Below are 19,240 nucleotides of genomic sequence, written 5' to 3'. Positions count from 1 at the left end.
CAGGGTAAAATGTCAAGAAATGAAGGTAGAGGGGTAGACAGAGGGCTAAGTCATGAGGGCCACTCATTTAACAGATATTAATGTGACTACGTTCTAGACAATATTCTAGGAGCTGTGACATAGCAACGAACAAAACAAGACAAACATCTTATTTTCATGCAATCTACATTCTAGAGAAAAGGCTTATAAACATGTTGGGAGGGGTGTTTTTTAAGAAGAAAAACAAAGCATATCAAAGAGGGAGTGATTGCGGGTACTACTATTTTTAGTAAGTAGTCAAGAAAGGAGGGATCAAACCATGGAAATTCTGAAGTAGAGCATGCTTGGTAAATAAAGAGTAGCAAGTACATGAGAAGGCAGCATAGACCACTACTGCAAGAACAGCTAATATCCTAGTGTAGCTGGAAAGTGTATGTAACAGGAGGAGCAAAGGTGATGAGATCAGAGGGGAGCAGATTACATAGGACCTTCCAGACCAGAAGGGCTTTGAAATGTCTTGAGTAACATGGGAAGCTACTAGAAGATTTTGAACATAGAGAAATGACTTCACTTTTAATTTAAATGGATCTCTATGACTGTTGTGTAAAGAAGAGACTATAGCAGGGAATAGGTAGGAGGGAGACCCAGTAAGAAGCTACTGTTATAGTCAGTCCATGAGGACACAGATGATGGAGACCTGGACTAATGAGAAGTGGCCAGATTCTGGTTCTATTTTAAAGAAAGAGCCAAAAGGATTTGCTGATGGATTGGATATGTTTTTGACAGAAGAGTCCAGGATGACTCTAATATTTTTAATCTAAGCAAAGTGAAAAATGGAGGCGCTATTTACTGAGGTATTTGGGAAGACCAAGAAGGAGTTTAGGGGAAAAAATAAATACTGGAAATACATTTAAAGCAAAATTAAGTTTGAAAGAGATTTCTGAATTAGAAAAGCTCATTTAAACAAAAGAAATAATTAATGCCATTAAATTAAGAGAAAAACAGTTAAGTCACTCTCAGAAATACTGTGTACCTTCTCAGCAGCTTCAACTGTCTTCTGTGTTTTCTTAGCAGCATATCTCTTGTGATCATAATATCTAGAAAAACATAATTCTCTTAAATTTTAAGTAAAATTTTTATTTTTTAGTTTTCTATTTATTTCTAATTTTATAGCCTCTCAAATCAGACAGAACAAATTATACACATTATGCAACTTTGTTTTCTACATCGCATGATGAAGTTGTAGAATGCACAAAGCAAAATTTAAAAAAGAATTTGCTATTTGAAGTTTCCATTAAAATTATTATTTTAAGCGATAATTTTAAAAAACACTAAAAAAATAATTTTCACCCCAAAGTATATACAGGCCAATAATAATTCACCTTATCCTAATTGCCCTGACTTATTGCAGATAATATTTTACCTAAAATTTATACTTAAGTTTAAGACTTACTTTTTGGCATTGGCATATGCTGATAAGCTGAGATCAACATCAACAAGTAATGGCCTATTTTTCTGAGGCTTCTGCAGTTGTTTATTCTTTTGCTTTTTCTTTTTTCCTTTTGGTGCTTCAGTTTCAATTTTCTCAACATTGATGTCACCATCAACATCATCATCTTCCTCCTCTGATAACAAGTATGGATTTCTATTAAAAATATTCAATAGTATTTCACTAATGTCAATGACATCATTTTTTAATTTTCAGTTTTTTCCTCAGTGAAATCATAAATGGTTTACAGTACTTAGTTGTATTGTTTTACTGTAATTTTTTCTGTACTGAGGATAAATTTCCAAACAAGAAAGAAAATGTTTAAATGAATACAGCAAACAATTAAATAGCAAAGTAAAAACAAACACTAACTGCTTAAGAATCAAACCTACCTTAGGAGCATTGTAACATGATTTGTTTGTAGTTTTAATTCTTTGATTGCATTTGCAACAGGATCTCCTTGAGCTTGGGCTTCTTTCACAATTAACCCAATTTCTGTCCAATCTATCTGGTTGGCTAACGCACTTCGAACAACCTGAATGGCTCTGTCAACTATTTGTAGGTTCATTTCTATGAGCTCTCCTTTAAGTTTATCTATTTCCTTAAAAAACAAACCAAAAATATTTACGATAATATAAGTTAAAGTTACCATTTTTGAAAAAGCATCTGAAAAAACTAAACATATTACCTGAGCCTGTTGAAGAGCTTCTAATCTGTTTTCGTGATCCTTTCGGACATTATCTAATTTCTTCAAAGCTTGTTTTTCCTTTTGTTGACAAAACAGATTTTTAAAAATTAGATTTCTCCTACTTCTGGCACGTTCCCTCTCTTACTTCCTGAAACTCACTATCCCGCTCCCCAACTTTTTGCCCCTTCAATGTCGTTACCTAGCTAGCTAAAGTTCCCCTGAGTCCACTTCCCCAGGTCTATCCTACCCCAAAGTGTTTCATGCTCCAAAATTACTTCTCCTATCTAACTATCTCCCATTCTCTATATAGGAAGGTATTTTGATTACAGGCTATCTTGTATGTAAGATATGCTACTAAAGCCCTTTTGTTATTTAAGCTGGCAGAATTTTCCTATGGCATAAAAGTAAAGTTTGGGGGAATGCATTCTTAGCATAAACTACAGAAATAGTTTCTATTTTATTGCTGCCTTTAATTTTCTTAGAATTATTTCTAGTAGTTTAGATTACTCTTTCCCCTAAATTAACAGCACAAAGGATCGTGGCAGCTATTTGACCTTCAATATATCATTTTATCATATACATATAATGTAGTTTTCAAAGTTGTTGATTTGGGGGCAAATTTTCTAACACTAGTAACAGCATTACCAATTAAGGAATGTTTGAATACAATATGTAGTATTAAAAGATTTAAATTATAAGAATTCTGGATATAGTATTGAAAGATTTAATTATAAGAACAGTGATTATTAAAAGAACAAAAAAAATTACTTAAATAATTAATGGGTACTCTATGCACATAAAAAACGGGTTCAATGTCGCTGCTACATGTTTACTAGCTAAAGTGCTGCCACCATGTGGCAATCACACTATTTAATTCTCTGACCTACCTGCTTTGAAATTGCTTTTTGTCAATTTTTTGAGGTGGGGGAGGATATAGAGACTTACATAATTTCAAATTTTGCACACATTTACTTAGACTTTATTAATATTTTTGAAAAGTCACATCCCCTTCAAATCAAGATTAGTAACCATGGCCAATTTGTGAAACTGTTCTGCAGCTAAATGTTCCAAAAACATTGTCAAATGTGCTGTGAAAACACAGCATATTAAAACTTTCTTATGGAATCATGATACACATAAAGCATATTAAAAGCCTAGTTTAAAAGTCCACTTTTAAAGAACAGTTTAACGATAAACAAATATACATATTTGTAGAGAGAAAACATTTTTCTCTCTTTTGGTCTAATATTTAAAATCTCCTCAGAATAGTATTCCTTAACAGCAAAGTTTAAGGAGCTTTGGGTTGCTGTAATAAAGCAAATTATATTAGGTTATAAACAGGCCTCATATTCCCACTCTATTTGTTGTTTTAGAGACTACCTGATACACTGATAGAACAAATGAGGGTATACCTCCCCTGGACAATAAACACAGAGACAACGCTGTTCCCATACATTTCTGAAAGGCTGCCCATTTCCATCTGAAAGCATCATCCACCCAGCAAACCACACTAAGGCTATTTGGTTTAATATAAATGTTTTTAATAACATCGTACCTGTTGTAAGGCTTTTAAATCTATTTTCTGACCTTCTATTTTGGAATAAAATTCATCCACAGCCTTATTAAAACAAACAAAAATTTAAGTTAATAAAAAAAAAAAACATGGTCTCTACTTCAACTTGCATATACAGAATTTAGACTCCATTTTGTTTATAACGCCACTCAAAGAACCTGAACAGATTTTCAGTAAATGTGCAGCTGAACAATCAAGAGTTCAATTAAGTTCAAATCTTTGATCCTTAATCTTGAAATACTGTAGCAACAAATACTTCCAACAGTTTGTATCTATGACTGCATTGTTCTGTGATCCCCAGATTCATAGTCATTGTAAAGCAAAATTATTTTCAATTTTTCATCAAAGCAAGTTGATATTAATTTAATAACTCATGCCATACTACTAGTAAAAAAACAATGTGAAAACTCACCTTGTCAAATGATTCAAATTCTATATATGGACATTGTGAATGTTGAGAAAACAAGAAAGGGTGAAATTCCTCATACCTATAAAACATATATATTTTTATCATATTTGAGAACATTAATAGACATCCAAAGCAAACTGACCCATGCCTACATGCTTACGTGAGTATGTCTTCAGTTGGTTTATCTACTTCCAGGCTTGGTTTTATTTCTCTTTTCTGAATGATATACCCCTATAAAAATCCAATATTAAACTCATTTCTATTCATAATTAACAAAGATTTACTTTCCATGACTGATAGTAATTTAATTTATAAAATTATTCCAGTTATACATTACCAATTGCATTTATTTTATTGATTATATTACATCTCAAAATGTTTTTTAGACTCAAAGTATTATCAGAAAATATAGTTTATTCACATGGACAAGATAAAACAGGGAATAAAGAAAACATAAAGTACTGATAGAATCATACATATGCATTTTGCTTTTTTTCTTTCCATTTTTAGATGCTATGCAATTTAATAAAGCCAAAAGCACTTCCAACAGAAAAACTCTTAGGTTCACTTTGTTGATAGGAGATTTTAATTCATTTAAAGAACTAGGCTGAATTTAGCTATAATCAATCAGAACTTTCTATGAACTCTTTTTGTAAGTAAAGGTATACTCTGAAAAAGAAAGAAAAATGCTCATAAGATATGAGGTAATTCAGAGGAGGTTTGACTATTAGGATATAAATCACCAAATTTTTGAAAAGTGCTGGCAAATTAAAATGTGCTTCTCTAAAAACAACTTAAGAAAAACTATCTTCAAATTCTTCAACTTTTCTGGAATTCTAATATTGACCTAACCTAGTATTTCCTATAAAAGGCAAAAAGCAGAAAATTACAAACCAACCACAATTAAAATAAATTGCCGTAGAATAACCATATTATAGATACATTTCCAAACCATAACAAAAAATTTAAATATAGTAACCTTTTAATGGACATTTAAATTCTGAAAATCTACATAAATAAAACCACAAAAACATACAGTTAAGTATATGTGGTACTACCTTTCCACTGAAGTTGGATGTTGTTTTTATATAGTCTTCTGCTTTCTGCAGACAAACAAGTATTTTTTCAATATCTAATAGAATAAAAAAGGAAAAAAGAAGTGCTAATCAAGTGTTAATGCCCTACTATAAACAACTACGTAGAAAACAGAAAAGTGCTTATGAAATAATGAAAGTGTTCAAGAAAATCAAATATAGTTATTTTATGTTTGTTATCAGTTTATAAGAAGAAGGATGTGTTTTCGCTAACCTGTTGTTCCAAATTTCCATATATATATTTGGGCCTGTTTCTAAATTTTTTATTCCATCTATTTCTTCTACAAACACTTGCTATTTTAATTACTATGTCTTAATAATATATTTTAATCTGTGAAAAGGTTATTCTTCATCATAACTACTATTTACCAGTTTCCCCAAACATTTTTGCATGTTTTTATTCCACATAAATATAAAATTCTTTTTATTAAAAAAAAAAAAACCCACTGCAATAGCAAAAACAATACTACCTATTGGCAGTTTGATTAGGATTGCACTGAATTAGTATATTTTAGGAAAGAAATCATTCACTAAAAACATTCAATTTGTACTTTTAAACACAAAAAAGTTTACAGCATAAAATTATCCCTTAACTTTACGAAATAATCCATAACCCCAAAATATAATTAAGAATAATTTTTTTAATTGTACATGAGAATCTACAGGTAAAAACTTGTCAATGACCAAATCTTCTATTTTCCTCATACTCCTTTTTTTTAATCATCCTAATCCGGCAGTTAAGTTAGGCTCCCTTAAGTAGTTACAAAAGTCTAATTTATCATATAGTCATACCATAGAATTAAAATGCATGAATGCTATTTCTAGAAGCACTCCCAAAGTCAGAAGGTGAATAATTCAACAAGTCTGTACCCAAGACTGTCTCAAGGTCAGTAACCACACTTCAGAATTTAGGGGGAAGGAGAGAGAATAGTCTAAAATCGAAAGGTAGTAAGGTAGGTCAAAAGATTGAACTGGTCTACAGCCAGGCTACCCTGAACAAGCCCAATTCCATCTGATCTCAGAAGCTAAGGAGGGTCAGGCCTGTTTAGTACTTAGATAGGAGACTATCTAGGAAGACCAGGTGCTACGGGCATAAAGAATAAAAAAATAAGGGATTGTAAATTGACAAGGTCCTTGCAATCTGTGAGGTCAACCAAGGGTTGCCTCACCTAAAAACAAACAAATAAACAAACAAATAAATAAAAGACTGAACTACATGTTACTAGGGATAAAGCACCACTTTAAACAGGAAGCCAGGAGTACCACATGGTCAAATGTTTTTAAGTCTAGAACTACCTACTCACTTATTACTTTCCCAGAAATAATTTTCATAGTTTTTAAAAAAGTGAATAAATGAAAATGGACAAAATTTGTACCACGCATAAATACCTTTACTTTCATATTTTTCATCTACTTTGACATTGCCAGAGAATCCATTTTCTATAAGACAGTGTTCAATGAGAGCTGGTCCGTAGGCTATAAAGAAAAGGAGGTATTATTTTTAGTATTTTCCTATGAAATTTAACTTAAAAATTCAAATTTATATCCAATATAAATGACCTACTACTCGATAACAGTAGACAGTGAAAATAACAATTATTTTATTTATTTTTGAAATGTTATTAGAAATGATAATTCCAGTACTTACAGAAATTTGGGACTACAATAAAATTGTAGAAGTCAGTGCAAAAGTTATAGGAATTTAATGAAATTTAGCCACATATAAAAAAGATTATAAACCAAGAATGTAAGGTTGGTTTAGCATACAAAAACTGGTTAATGTAATACACCATAATAATAGAAGAAAAAATAAAAAAATCTAAACTTACAAATTATATTCATGCTATATAAACAGTTGGAAAGTTCCCTTTAATGCAGTCTAATTTCATAGGAGAGGAAGAGTAACCACTAATGCTTAGTAATTAAGGGTATGTGACTTTCCATATACTCTTTTCAGATTCATCACTTAGTATAAGGATAAGTGATGAATTTCTCAAGCATAAAGGTTTATTTGATTATCTTTACCCTGGTTTTCTGTACCTGGCATCCTGGGATGCCCTGAGACCCACTAATAAAAAGAAAACAAGAACAAGCTAAGTGGTTATTAAACTGAAGATTCATGTTGGGAAATAAAAATATTTCTTAGACTACTACAGGTAGCACTAGAATGCTAAATAATTATTGTTTTTAAATAAAATCTAACAGATAAAGGTCAAACTAATGTGGCATAACAAATTTCTCTTAAAAATACTCTTACTGAAAAGATCATTTTAAATTCCTTTCCACAGATAAGTTGTTCTAATTTTCTACTAGAACTATAAAAAATATAAATATGTTCCTGAAAACTACACTATCTTCCAAACATCTCATTGCTTTTTGTAGGATTACTCACGAAGTAATGGGTTAAGAACTCTCTTCAGTAGTTCACCCTTAGGTGCACTGGCTATTACTTCAGTCAATCTGTGAAACAAAATTGACACACCTCTTACTATCTCATATTTAATAAAGCTTAGAGCAATATTTATAGTCACGATACTTTCATAAACATCAATTCACTTTATTTTCACAATAGTCTAAAATATATGAGGAATTAGTTCATTTTGTAGGTAAGAAAATTTTTCCAAGGTTACTGGGTTCTTTAAACAGCAGACTGGGACTTGAAAACAGGTTTTCTAAGAAAAATCAATACTTTTTCGACTAAGTCATATTGCTTGTTGTTAATGTGTCCATACATGATGTGAAAGAGACATTTTTAAATAAGTTAGATGTTGTTTGTAGAGCCTGGTTATACTATCTTAACACCTGAAATGGCATTGCCTAATTAAGCACTCAAGGAGAACTCACAATGCTATGGGCCACTGTAGTCCCCAGATCAGCAGCATCAACAGCATGTTAGAAATGTAAATTTCTAAATGTAAATTTCTGGGATTTACAACAGATCTAATTCAGAAATTGTTTATCAAGCCCTCCAGGTGATTTTAATGCATGCTAAACTTTGATAACCACTGCTGTAGTCTTAGTCAGTAAAGGCTACCAGCCAAAAGTACAGCTAAAATTAGCACCATATTCAATTCTGCTCCCCTTCCTTAGTTAAACCAGAATTCCTCCTTTTGCACTCTGCTCAAGATATCCACCTGTATTCTCATAGAAAAGCTAAGTCCCCTCAATTTACCAAGAAATCATAAACATCTGAAATAACTCCAAATTTAGATGAAAAAGATATATATTTGCTACTGTCAAATAAGGCTGACTTGCTTACATGCAAATTTATGTAGTTCAAGCAGTCCAAATTTATTTTATGCAACAAAATACTTTCTTATGACAATTCTTTCACATTCTGACATATAACATCTTTTACTTTTTAATACACATGAAATGAGTTTATAAACAAAACACGTTACCTTTCCAAGGTAAGCAAAGGTTCAACAGCTCTAGCATGATCAACTGGATAGCGTTCACGAACAGCAAATTTAACATCATCTGCCTCATCAGTTCGAAACCTTAGGATATTTAAAATTAGGTACTCATAATCTGTAAGAACAATGTTCCCCTGTAATAGAATAAAATATAATTTAAAGCTTTTCCTAAATCATTCTTGAAACTTCTTGAAAATTAAGAAAACAAAGTCTCTAAAAACCTAACCAAGGCTACAGAAATGAAGCTATAGGAAGCATATCACCTAGAGGACCACCAATTGAACTCACTGTTGCACTTTCATAAGGCAGATCTATAAACACTGTGGCTTATTATGAAAAACAGAACAGATATATATTTCAGAAGCCAAGCAAAGAGCTATTTACAGGCATACTTCAGAGATATTGCAGGTTCAGTTCCAGACCACTGCAATAGAATTATAATCTTTTCGCTGGTGGAAGGTCCCGCCTTCAAGTTGTAAAGCAAAAGCAGTATCTGTGAAGCATAATAAAGCCAATTGCAATAAAGCTGGTGTCATAAAATGAGGTATGCCTGTATACTTTCACCTGCATTGTGTCTTTTAGTAGCAATTATGTGGCAAAATCACTATAGATAGTGATACCTTTTGCCCAAGTAATTCCGCACCTGGCCATGTAGTCTAATAACTCAATAACACCAAAAGCTGCATGCTTAAAGATATTCACTGCAGTTTATTTACAATAGAAAAATAATGAAAATAGACTACATGTAAAAACTGGGGAAACTGTTAAATAATTATATAACAATGTATTTAAAAGCTGTTAACTTGGTTGAAGCTTATTGGATTTTGTTAATGTCTCCATAAAAAAATAAAGCTGTTAACTTATGAAGACTATGCAAAAAAAAAAAAAGGAAACTGTTTATAATGTCAAGTAAAAAATAACAAGACAAAAAAGTTCTGCCCTAGAAAGTGACAGGCAAATATACGGGAAAATGAAAACATGTAAAGAGTTAGGATTAAAAAGACTTTTAAAAATTTAATAGCGTTACATAATCTTTTCAATAAAAAAGAAGGGGACGGGGAAACCTAATGAAAATAAAACTGTCCAAAGAATACAACCTTCCAAATTTATTATAATGAAGACGGGGGTTATTGTTCAATTAAAATATGAAAAGCATCCATGAAAATAGTCATGAATGCCTTAGCAACTACTTAGAAGTTGGTCACAGATGGTGAGAGTAGCCCCAATCTCATGAGGAATGACTGGTAGCAAGATAAATGGCTTCAGTAGATGGGGCAACCATTCACCTTGATCAGAGATATAGACAACCAGAAGTTACCAGATACTGAAATAATACATACCTATTGCTAAAGGTTCAGATTTCAAAGTAACCATGAATTTAAAATTTTAAACACTTTAACTTAAAGAACAGAAAGTTAAACAGAGAAGGAAGGTAGAGAGCTGGGAACAGAAGTCCACAGTATCTAGTTCAGGAAGATGTGACTTGAAAAATAGACCTGGCCATAGAGCTTGCCAGACAGATGTTGCTCAGTGAGTGTTTGTTGAATCAAATTATGCAGTTAGCAAGAATACTTGGAAGATTCCAGTAAGGCAGTTACTTCCCTAAAAAGGTTTCCTTAAACCAAGGTTTCCCATTAAAAAAAAATTCTGCGATCAAATAAGTTTTGGAAATTCTATATAACATATCCTTCTCCAGGAAATGTACATATCACATCGTATTAAAGACATCGATAAGTCCTAGAGTTAAATGTTTTTTTTTTTTTAACTATATTCTCAAAGTTCCTAAACTTTTATGATTATAGGACCCTTATTTCTAGGCATACCTATTATCTTATGGAAGTTGTGTCTGAGTAACATATTTTAGGAAATATTGCACTTGACTCTGATGTACACAGCAAAACACTTTCTGATCTTACTTTTTCCAGAGTCTTTCCTACTGGAACATTCTTATTACAAATTACTAAACTGACTTTCTTAAATGCATTTGAGTAACAATAACCCCTTTACCCAAGAGCTGATGAACTCTAGATAAACCATACATGATAATCCCGGATATGAAGGCCGTAAGATCAAACTGTGGTAGAGAGAGAGGAAAGAACACTCTTCAAGATATATCTAAGCATCAATCAACCTACATTTCTCGGTATCACAGTGACTACTGAAAACACCCAAGCACATATCCTCATATATAAATCCTTAATATCTATTCCAAAGTCATCACTAACTGGAAGAATTCTGTATCTTGACTTCAGTGCTAGTTACATGAATGTACAAATGTAGTAAAATGCACAGAACTATAAGTATATATTGTGCTAATATCAGTTTCCTGATTTTGATATTGTACTATAATTATGTAAGATGTAACAAATGAGGGAAACTGGATGCGGGTTATACCAGACTTCTCTGTTCCATCTTTGCAACTACCTGTGAATCTATAATCATTTCAAAAATAAAAAGGCTTTAAAAATTTTTTAAAGAGTATCACAAATTTTAAAAATTGACTGCCACCTGAGACCATATACAAAAAACAATTCCAAGTGGATAGCAGCTGCTGTTGCCTGCAGGGGAGGGGGCACAGAAAGATGGTTAAAGGATTCGGTGGCAAAGACAGGCAAGTGCAAGGAACAACAGCTGGTCTCATTGCCCCTGTCCCAGATCCTGGTCAATAATTAATATAGGTATGTTTACTTTTGATAGTTCACTGAATTGTACACTTATGTATATGTCATACCTCTAATAAAAAGCTTAAATTACAAACACATTATAAAAACATGCATAAGAAATAAAAACAAACTTACCTCAACAATATTATTTTTAAAAATTGCATTGCATTCTATTATTTGCGTCTCCCTTAATTATTTAACTAATCTCTTGTTCAAAGAGATTTAGGTTCTTTTCTAGTTTAATTATAAACATTGTGATGAATATCTTTGTTATGGCCCTTCCTGGGCACTTGTCTCATTTGCTTATGATAAAGTACTAGAAATGGAATTACTGGGTCAAAAGTTATGCGCATAAACTTTATTATTTTTTTATTTTTTTAAATGCCTATAGCACGTGGTATTCCTAGGTGATCTCCCATCCAAGCCCTAACCAGGCCTGACCTTGCTTAGCTTCCAAGATCAGATGAGATCAGGCACACTCAGGGTGGCATGGCTGTAGACTGCACATAAACTTTAAAATTCATGTTATATGTCAAATAATCTTCCAAAATAATGTTCTAGTTCACCCTTGTTCCACTAGATTCTTGCTAATACTGGTTATTGTCAAACCTTCTAACTGTGTACAGATTGAGAAAGAAAAGGAGGAAGAAAGGAGAAAACCATTGTTTTTATTTTGTAGTAATTCATGAATTTGGATATGTATCCATGCTTATATAAACCATATGTATTAGTCTTTTTTGAATTCTCTAAACAAGCACTTTGCCCATTTTCCACTGAAGTGGAAAATAAAAGCTTGTGAAAGCTGCACATTAGGATTATGCACATCTTATATACCATACAAGTTAAAATATTTTTCTGTAGTTTTTCATCTTCCAATACAGTTCGTGGTGTTTTCTGCCCTACACGGCTTTAAAATTTATTTCAACAGTATTATTTGAGCCTATCAATAGTTGTTTTCGCTGTTAGGCTTACAAGTCCTTTTCATCCCAAATTCATGAATCTTAATCCATATTTTCACTTAATACTTCTATGGTTTCACCTTAAAAAAAAAAATTTTTTTTTTTTTAAATCATGGTAATTTGGCTGTATTGATGTCTGCACCCCTTCAGGCATTAGAACTTTCTTGAATACTTTTCTGAGATATTCTACACAAAGCATCTGCTAAAGAGCATGAGAACTTGGTTCCATGGTTCCTTGTTAACAGACGTATGGCATTTAAGAACACGAATTCATTCAAAGTTGTGCAAAGGTGTGGAATAATTCATGTTGTTCCTCTAGGCATTGACATACAGAAAAAGCTTGCTGGAGTTTAGAACTCTGAATTAGTAACAGTCTCTATTAATAATGCAACTCTACCTTGCCATAGAACATGTATATTTCTATGAAAAGCTTTATATATGATTATTCTCACAAGATGCGTGGTTGGCTAGCCCCAAGAAATATTAATTTTGGAGCGACAGGAAACAGAGTGGTTACGTTACGATTCTCTGGCTCAGTGGAAAGCCCTATAACATAGGTACTTGATCATCTGTCATTTCCAATTTTCCGAATCATAAAAATTAAAAAAAAAAACCTCAATATAAAATTGACATTTTTCTTGTACCATAATGCTACTAATCCACTTCTTAGTAATTTCAGTCTTAATTAAATAGTATCCTCTCAGACTTTATGTGCTAACAAAGAATCTGTTGACTACCTTTCTTTCGTGAGCAACTGGTCTTCTTTTCTGGTTGTTTTCTGTCGTTAGTGTTGTCTAGTTTCACTAAACTGGGTCTAGTCTTTCTATAGATAGCTCTTATTTGCATTTTTGCTTGCCATCTCATATGAGGATGACAAAGTAGATCTTCTTTAAATGAAAACTCATTTTCCTGAAGCTATTAACAAAAATTAAAACAATACTCTGAAATTATGTCAAGTATATGTCTTTCAGCTGACAACCTAAGGGGTTGAAAACATTCATATCATCATACAAAGAGAATATAAGAGTGGTCAGGTATAGAGTAAGCTGAGAGTTGTGCCTTCTCTTTTTTGCAATGCAAGTGTCTAACTTAAATTAAGCTTTGATTGCAGACATCCACTTCAAAGATGGCTATCTGGAATAAAAACATTGCCAGATATAGGACTAGAAAAAGAGCCAGGCCATCTCTTCCCATTAAGGAGCCTTTGTTTTAAAGACCTTGATTGATTTCGATGACTAACCATTGGCTACTTCTGTTTTTCTCTTTCTACATTTTAAATCTCCACTCATGTATATTTAAATTTTGATGCATATAGAACTTATTCTGCTGTAACTCATGAAATGTTTCCAGTATAGAATTTGGTGACCAATGGGAGGAGTAGGAGGCAAGAAGGGTGAGGACATCAGTAGTCTTCCTCTTATGATTCATACTATGAAAACATAGATTGTCCATGAGTGTTAGCTTCTGTCTTATTTATGACACAACTACATACTTGACTGTTTGTTTTCTAGTTGTACCACACTAGTATTGAAATGTAAAGTACCAGATAATTTCTTCAATTCTCAGATCTTCACTGCCTACATTCATAATGCTATTTTAAATGGCTAAGGTCTGCCTAAATTCTAATATCCAGAATAAATGAAAGTCATCATTGTAAAATTATATTTTACGTATTTGGCACTTGATTATTACCCTACTGTACCAAAATCCTTTGACACACAAAAAAGTCTCCTACCCATGTTTTACAGCACTATTACATGAATAATCAACAATATAATGAATGCTCCTTTACCACATCCCAATTTAACTTACCCTATCATAGAGCTCAATGATTAAGTGATAAGCAGCTTCATCACTTCCAAATTGAAAATCTACAATTCTATCCACACCAAGTTGTTTTGCACTGACTAATCTCCGACTCTTCAAATGTTTTCGGCACTATCAAGAAACAGAAGAAAAAGGTTATTCATATAGCACAAGTGAATTCCTAATCATTTGGTACTAGTCTACAAATAAGTTTCTTCTTTTTATTATCATCAGGAATAATATTTTAAAAGTAGTAAATAAAACAGTATAGTCATAAAATAAAAGCTTGCAGAGAAGAAAAACACTTTCAGACAACTGACTGCTAATTCTGCTAATTCAATTTTTAAGTAAACGATGATAAACCTATAGCAAAATTACTGTGCTGCTCTATACCACTGCTAAATCTCTTGTTCTTGCCCTGATGACCTCACTCAGAGCTGTCATCTGTTTTTTAAAGTCTCTTTCTATTCCAGTCTTTTAAGTATTCCAAATTTCTTTTCATGTGCTTGTGGTTACCACTAATTGATGGTTTCTACTACTCTTTTATTTCAAATACAAAGCATGAGCTTATTGGTATTCTATAAGTTAGCCTTCTAACTTACATCCAATTACCCTCTATTTTCACAAACTTTATTAATACCCAAAAAGAATTTTTTTGCTGCTGTCTTGAAGCTTTTGATCAACCTACCTTGAACCCAAATATAACCCTATCTCTCACATCCCTAGTCATAAGGTTCTTGTTCTTATTAGCAATTAAGATAAAATTAGCATATTAAACTCAAATACAAATTACATAGCAAATACTTTCCGTTTGAGATTAGGTGTACCATCCTTTAGTACAAATATTTAAGTATGGCCTGGAACAGAAATAAGACAACTCTGCAGGCCCTAAAAAAAAAAAATCTTACAACTGTTTATAATTTTTAAATTTGAAAGACCATAGTTAAGACCAGTAAGAATGCTCTCTTTTCTTCAAGACTCAAATTCAACACAAATTTCACAGAAGTTAATCTAAAACCACCTTTAAAAAAAGAAATATAGTCATGCTTATAATGCCAACTCTTTCATTATCAAAAAATGTTGTCTAGACCATATAGTTCATATTGACTAAAATTCTCATTTTATGTACTTATATATTCAGGCAAATATAAAAAGACTTTTCAAACTTCATAGAATAACCTCCACCTCCTAAATTCAAAAGTTCTGATTTAAGAGTAACCTATATGGATTTTGATTTAAACAGTGACCTATATATAGGGCTATCTTTAAATCCCCAAGGGTAAATCATAATCAAGCCTTCCAGGGTCCCCCAGTATTCTTTTCATTCAAAAGGGTAAAGTTAAAATGAAGATAAAAGGCATCATTGAAAGGAACAGATATCTGCACCATGGACTGGTGAAAAAGGAATTATTTATCATGAGTATGGATGGACACATAGTACATAATGTAATATTTCCCTATTAATAGCTTGGGGAAAACAACTTTTTTCAGTGCCACAAAACTACAGTTAGAATCCTCAAATATGAGAACTAGAAACAAATACTGTGATTTATTTTACCACGTACTGGACATGGCCTATGACATATAACAGTAACAGCTGTTATGTATAATAACTTAGAGAGTTATATATAAAGTACTTAACATTGTCTGCTCCATTGGAGGGAATCTTTCTATGCATTTAGATTGACATGTACATCTAATTCATAATTTTTCTTTTTTCAGTGTTTGACCTCCTATTAGTATAGCCTAATTTAGGGATGTTTACGTAATCCCAGTATCATATATCTTATTGCCTGTTACATAATCTGTAAAACTGAAATGATAATATTTGTTCTTCATATCCAATGAGTTTTTAAACAACTGAAATCTAATATGTATTACCCACTTTGAAAAGTGCTATACAAATATAAAAGTGTCATTACTATTAAGGACAATCCCCAAAAGAACCATCTAAGCTTACTATTAACTAAATTAAACTTTTAAAGAATTTGATAATTTTTTGACAGCCTTTGTGATTTGGGAAGCACTTACCTAACTTGTAATCCAAAACAGATTCTAAGTTGCTGGGGATAAGGCTCTTCTCTGTAAAGCCTCTAATGAAATAACACAATGCTAAAACAAATATATTTCTGAAGGAAAGTGAGGAGGAGAGGAAGAAGGAAATTAATACATGTGGATTCCTAATATGTGTCAGGCATTGTGTTAGGTGCTTTACATGTTACTTCAATTAATCCTCACCAATAACATCATCAGGGAGATATTATCCACATTTTACATTTAAAGAAACTAAGTTACAAGAGGTTAAATAATTTTTCCAAGTTATAAAATTATTCGGTTGCAAAACCGTTAATTCAAAGTTAGGTGTATGACTCTAATATGTCTCTCCTCTGTACCACATGAAACTTTGAGTGTATCTGTTATGTCAATAAGCAAACAGGTAACATGTCCACAAATGCAGAATCTCGGTTTTAGTAGTAAAAGCAAAGAAAGAAGGAAAAATAAAAAGATATAATTGGTAACATACTAATGTCATTGAGTATTCCAACAAAATAAAGAGTGGTAGCTCAAAAGTGAGCTGTGGCAGGTAAGACTAGGAAAAAGGATTGGGGTAGGCAGGGTGGAGAGATCATAGAAAGCTGAGGATACTAGGATATAGGATATTCCGATATTAGGGAATCATAAAATGTGAGATAACTAATGAAAATATTGCTTTAGAAAAACTAATGTTGGTCTCATACAGAATTATTCTGATAGCGAAAAGTGGACTATATAGTTAAGGGACTGTAAGGTTGAACATTAGAAAAGCTTGAACTAGAATACTGACTGTAGGTACAGAAAGATTTGGAGCACAATGGGGTGTGAAGGGTAATAAGAAGTCAATAAACATCTACTTTATTCATGCCAGTATCTACCAATGACTCTATATTTTATCTCTACTCTATTTGTTACAGTGAAGGAAAACCAAACAGTTAAAAACTTCAATTGTCAGTGACCAATCTCAGGGCCTTAAAATTTACTTTCAAGTATAACTTAAAATTTACCTTCATGGCAAAACTAGACGGCATCATATTCTTAGGCCACTCAAATTCTGTTGTGTGAATCCGTATACCAGATTCGAGTAAAAGTGTAGCTTTAAAGTCTGGTCTGTAGAAGAAAAAAGTCAATTTTTTCTTTAGGCCATTTGCCAAGCTAATTCATTAAAACAGACTAAAAGTGTAGGTAAAAAAAAAAAAATCGATAATTTCATATTTAGTTAGTAAAGATAAAACAAGCTTATGAAATGCTTACTTTTGAAGACGAATAAGATATGTCTTATTATCCACATCATAAACATTGTTTACTCTCATTCCTAGCAAGCTGCAAAGAGAAAGGAAACATGTAACAAAATCATGCCACCGTTTGAAACATAAAATTTCACACGATTTAAAGCTGCAGGCGGAAGCAGAGCCTGCGAAAAGGGATCTTCAAAACTAAAGATATGGAATCAACCAGGGAGCAGTCTGAAGGCCATCAGGCATTCTACCCAAAACTTAAGTGTAGTTGTTTAAGGAAAAAAAAAGTGGTCTATCGGCCCTGGGAACACTATACAATGCCTCGCGTCATTGAAATGATCCAGTTTTTAGGAAATGCCTAATCCACTTCATTTACTACAAAAGGGGGGAAAAAAGGTAAACAAGGCCCTGGGAAACAAGACAAAGCTCACACAGCTGAGTAAACAAACAAACAAACAAACCACAAACTAGAATCCAGATCTTAGGCCAAATCTGTTACCTCCAGCTAAAACGGCAATGCTCCCTCTTTGGGGCGAGGAGGAGCGTCAAAGAAACCAGGCCTCCGGTCCGAAAACCTCTAGAGCAAATGTCTAGAGTGGCGTCCTGGCTTCCACCCGGCGTCTCGTGTTTTACTAAACGTTTGCTGTGACCCAGGTGACCCACGCGGACAAAGCGAGAGCCCCGCCATAACAGGACAAATGACCTGGCGAGACCAGCAGCCTGCAAGAGCATAGGGTGAGGCACGCGGCTGCTGGGATTTCCCCAGGTAGCCTGAAGGCCACAGAAAGATGTGATGTGCTCGCCCACCCAGGCCTAACCGAGTCCACAGAAGAACGGCACAGGGCAGAGCATAGGGAAAACATCGGGCTGCCACTGCTTTGAAACGTGGGGCCCCAGCCTCTGTCTCCTGCACTCTCCGCGTGAGCCTGGTCACCTGCCGTACAGTACCTGGCATTCAGCTCCGCGAGTACGGCGCGGAGGTCAATGGTGCTAAAGCGGGTCTTCATGGCGAGCTTTGAGGGTCGCTACCACGGTTTTCACCACTGACCGCCGGACTCGGTGCTCTCTTTCGCGCAGGCGCATTTGGTGGAGATCTACGGCCCCGCAGAGGACCCAATATTCCTTGATGCGAACGTGTTTCCGTCACTTTACTAAAGAATTTGGTTGTCATGTCGCTGTCAACTCGCTTTTCGTTGTACCAAAATATATATATATATATATTATATATATATTCGAAATAGATACAAATTATTCTCTTGAAATTGCATTCCTTACTGGATAGTTTATGGATTAGTCTGGTTCCTTGCTCCCCTATATTTCGGGACTTAAGCCAGCCTCCACAGTGACCCCCTGCTGGTCCTAACAATTTACAAGGAACAAACGAAGATTTTCCAGAAGGGCCTTAATGTTCGGTGTATAAGAACAATTATCTTTTTTTCATTCGATTACTTACAAGTGTAGATTTTAAAATGTAAGAAGTGAAACTATTTCATTTGCCCTATTACTATCATCAACAACCCAATCATCCTTCAAAAAGGAGTTCCTATTTTGATGGGTCCGGCTCTCGGAGGTGCATACTGTGGAGTATTGTGGGATTCTCATCCAACCTGCATCTTGGTATATTCCCTTGGCTCCCCGTAGTACCTGGTATGCAATAGAGGATCCGAAAAAAGCTTTGCAATCTAAATATTCAAGTATTTCGCTAAATAATGGTGAGGTAGGATAACAATAAAAATAAAATTGCCCCCAAATGGAGGCGTCACAGTGTAGTGGGGAAAACGGTCGTGCAAGAATGCAAATATAGCACTTCCTATAAAACTAAAAAGAGGTAGGGTCTCCCTATGTTGCCCAGGCTGGAGTGCAGTGGCTATTCACAGGGCGATCCCACTACT

At 33.5% G+C, this 19,240-nt stretch overlaps 1 protein-coding gene across 1 annotated transcript in view; it reads right to left on the bottom strand.

The window, feature by feature from the left end:
• The window catches only part of NEMF (nuclear export mediator factor), a 49,406-nt gene extending 30,980 nt beyond the window's left edge, over window positions 1-18,426 (bottom strand). Inside the window, exons 1-15 of the mRNA XM_016126929.2 lie at window positions 18,297-18,426; window positions 17,365-17,433; window positions 17,118-17,220; window positions 14,083-14,208; window positions 8,634-8,782; window positions 7,625-7,692; window positions 6,622-6,708; window positions 5,197-5,270; window positions 4,299-4,369; window positions 4,142-4,217; window positions 3,712-3,774; window positions 2,157-2,234; window positions 1,861-2,069; window positions 1,433-1,624; window positions 1,013-1,076 (exon numbers count right to left, since the gene is read on the bottom strand). Coding sequence (XP_015982415.1) covers window positions 1,013-1,076; window positions 1,433-1,624; window positions 1,861-2,069; window positions 2,157-2,234; window positions 3,712-3,774; window positions 4,142-4,217; window positions 4,299-4,369; window positions 5,197-5,270; window positions 6,622-6,708; window positions 7,625-7,692; window positions 8,634-8,782; window positions 14,083-14,208; window positions 17,118-17,220; window positions 17,365-17,433; window positions 18,297-18,355 — 1,488 coding nt within the window. The 5' untranslated portion in view covers window positions 18,356-18,426. The remainder of the gene's footprint in view (window positions 1-1,012; window positions 1,077-1,432; window positions 1,625-1,860; window positions 2,070-2,156; window positions 2,235-3,711; window positions 3,775-4,141; window positions 4,218-4,298; window positions 4,370-5,196; window positions 5,271-6,621; window positions 6,709-7,624; window positions 7,693-8,633; window positions 8,783-14,082; window positions 14,209-17,117; window positions 17,221-17,364; window positions 17,434-18,296) is intronic.
• Between the last annotated feature and the right edge of the window lie 814 nt (window positions 18,427-19,240).

The sequence above is a fragment of the Rousettus aegyptiacus genome, unplaced genomic scaffold (assembly GCF_014176215.1).
Source record: "Rousettus aegyptiacus isolate mRouAeg1 unplaced genomic scaffold, mRouAeg1.p scaffold_m13_p_3, whole genome shotgun sequence".
Classification (NCBI taxonomy): Eukaryota; Metazoa; Chordata; class Mammalia; order Chiroptera; family Pteropodidae; genus Rousettus; species Rousettus aegyptiacus.
This window is presented reverse-complemented; position numbering and strand designations above follow the sequence as displayed.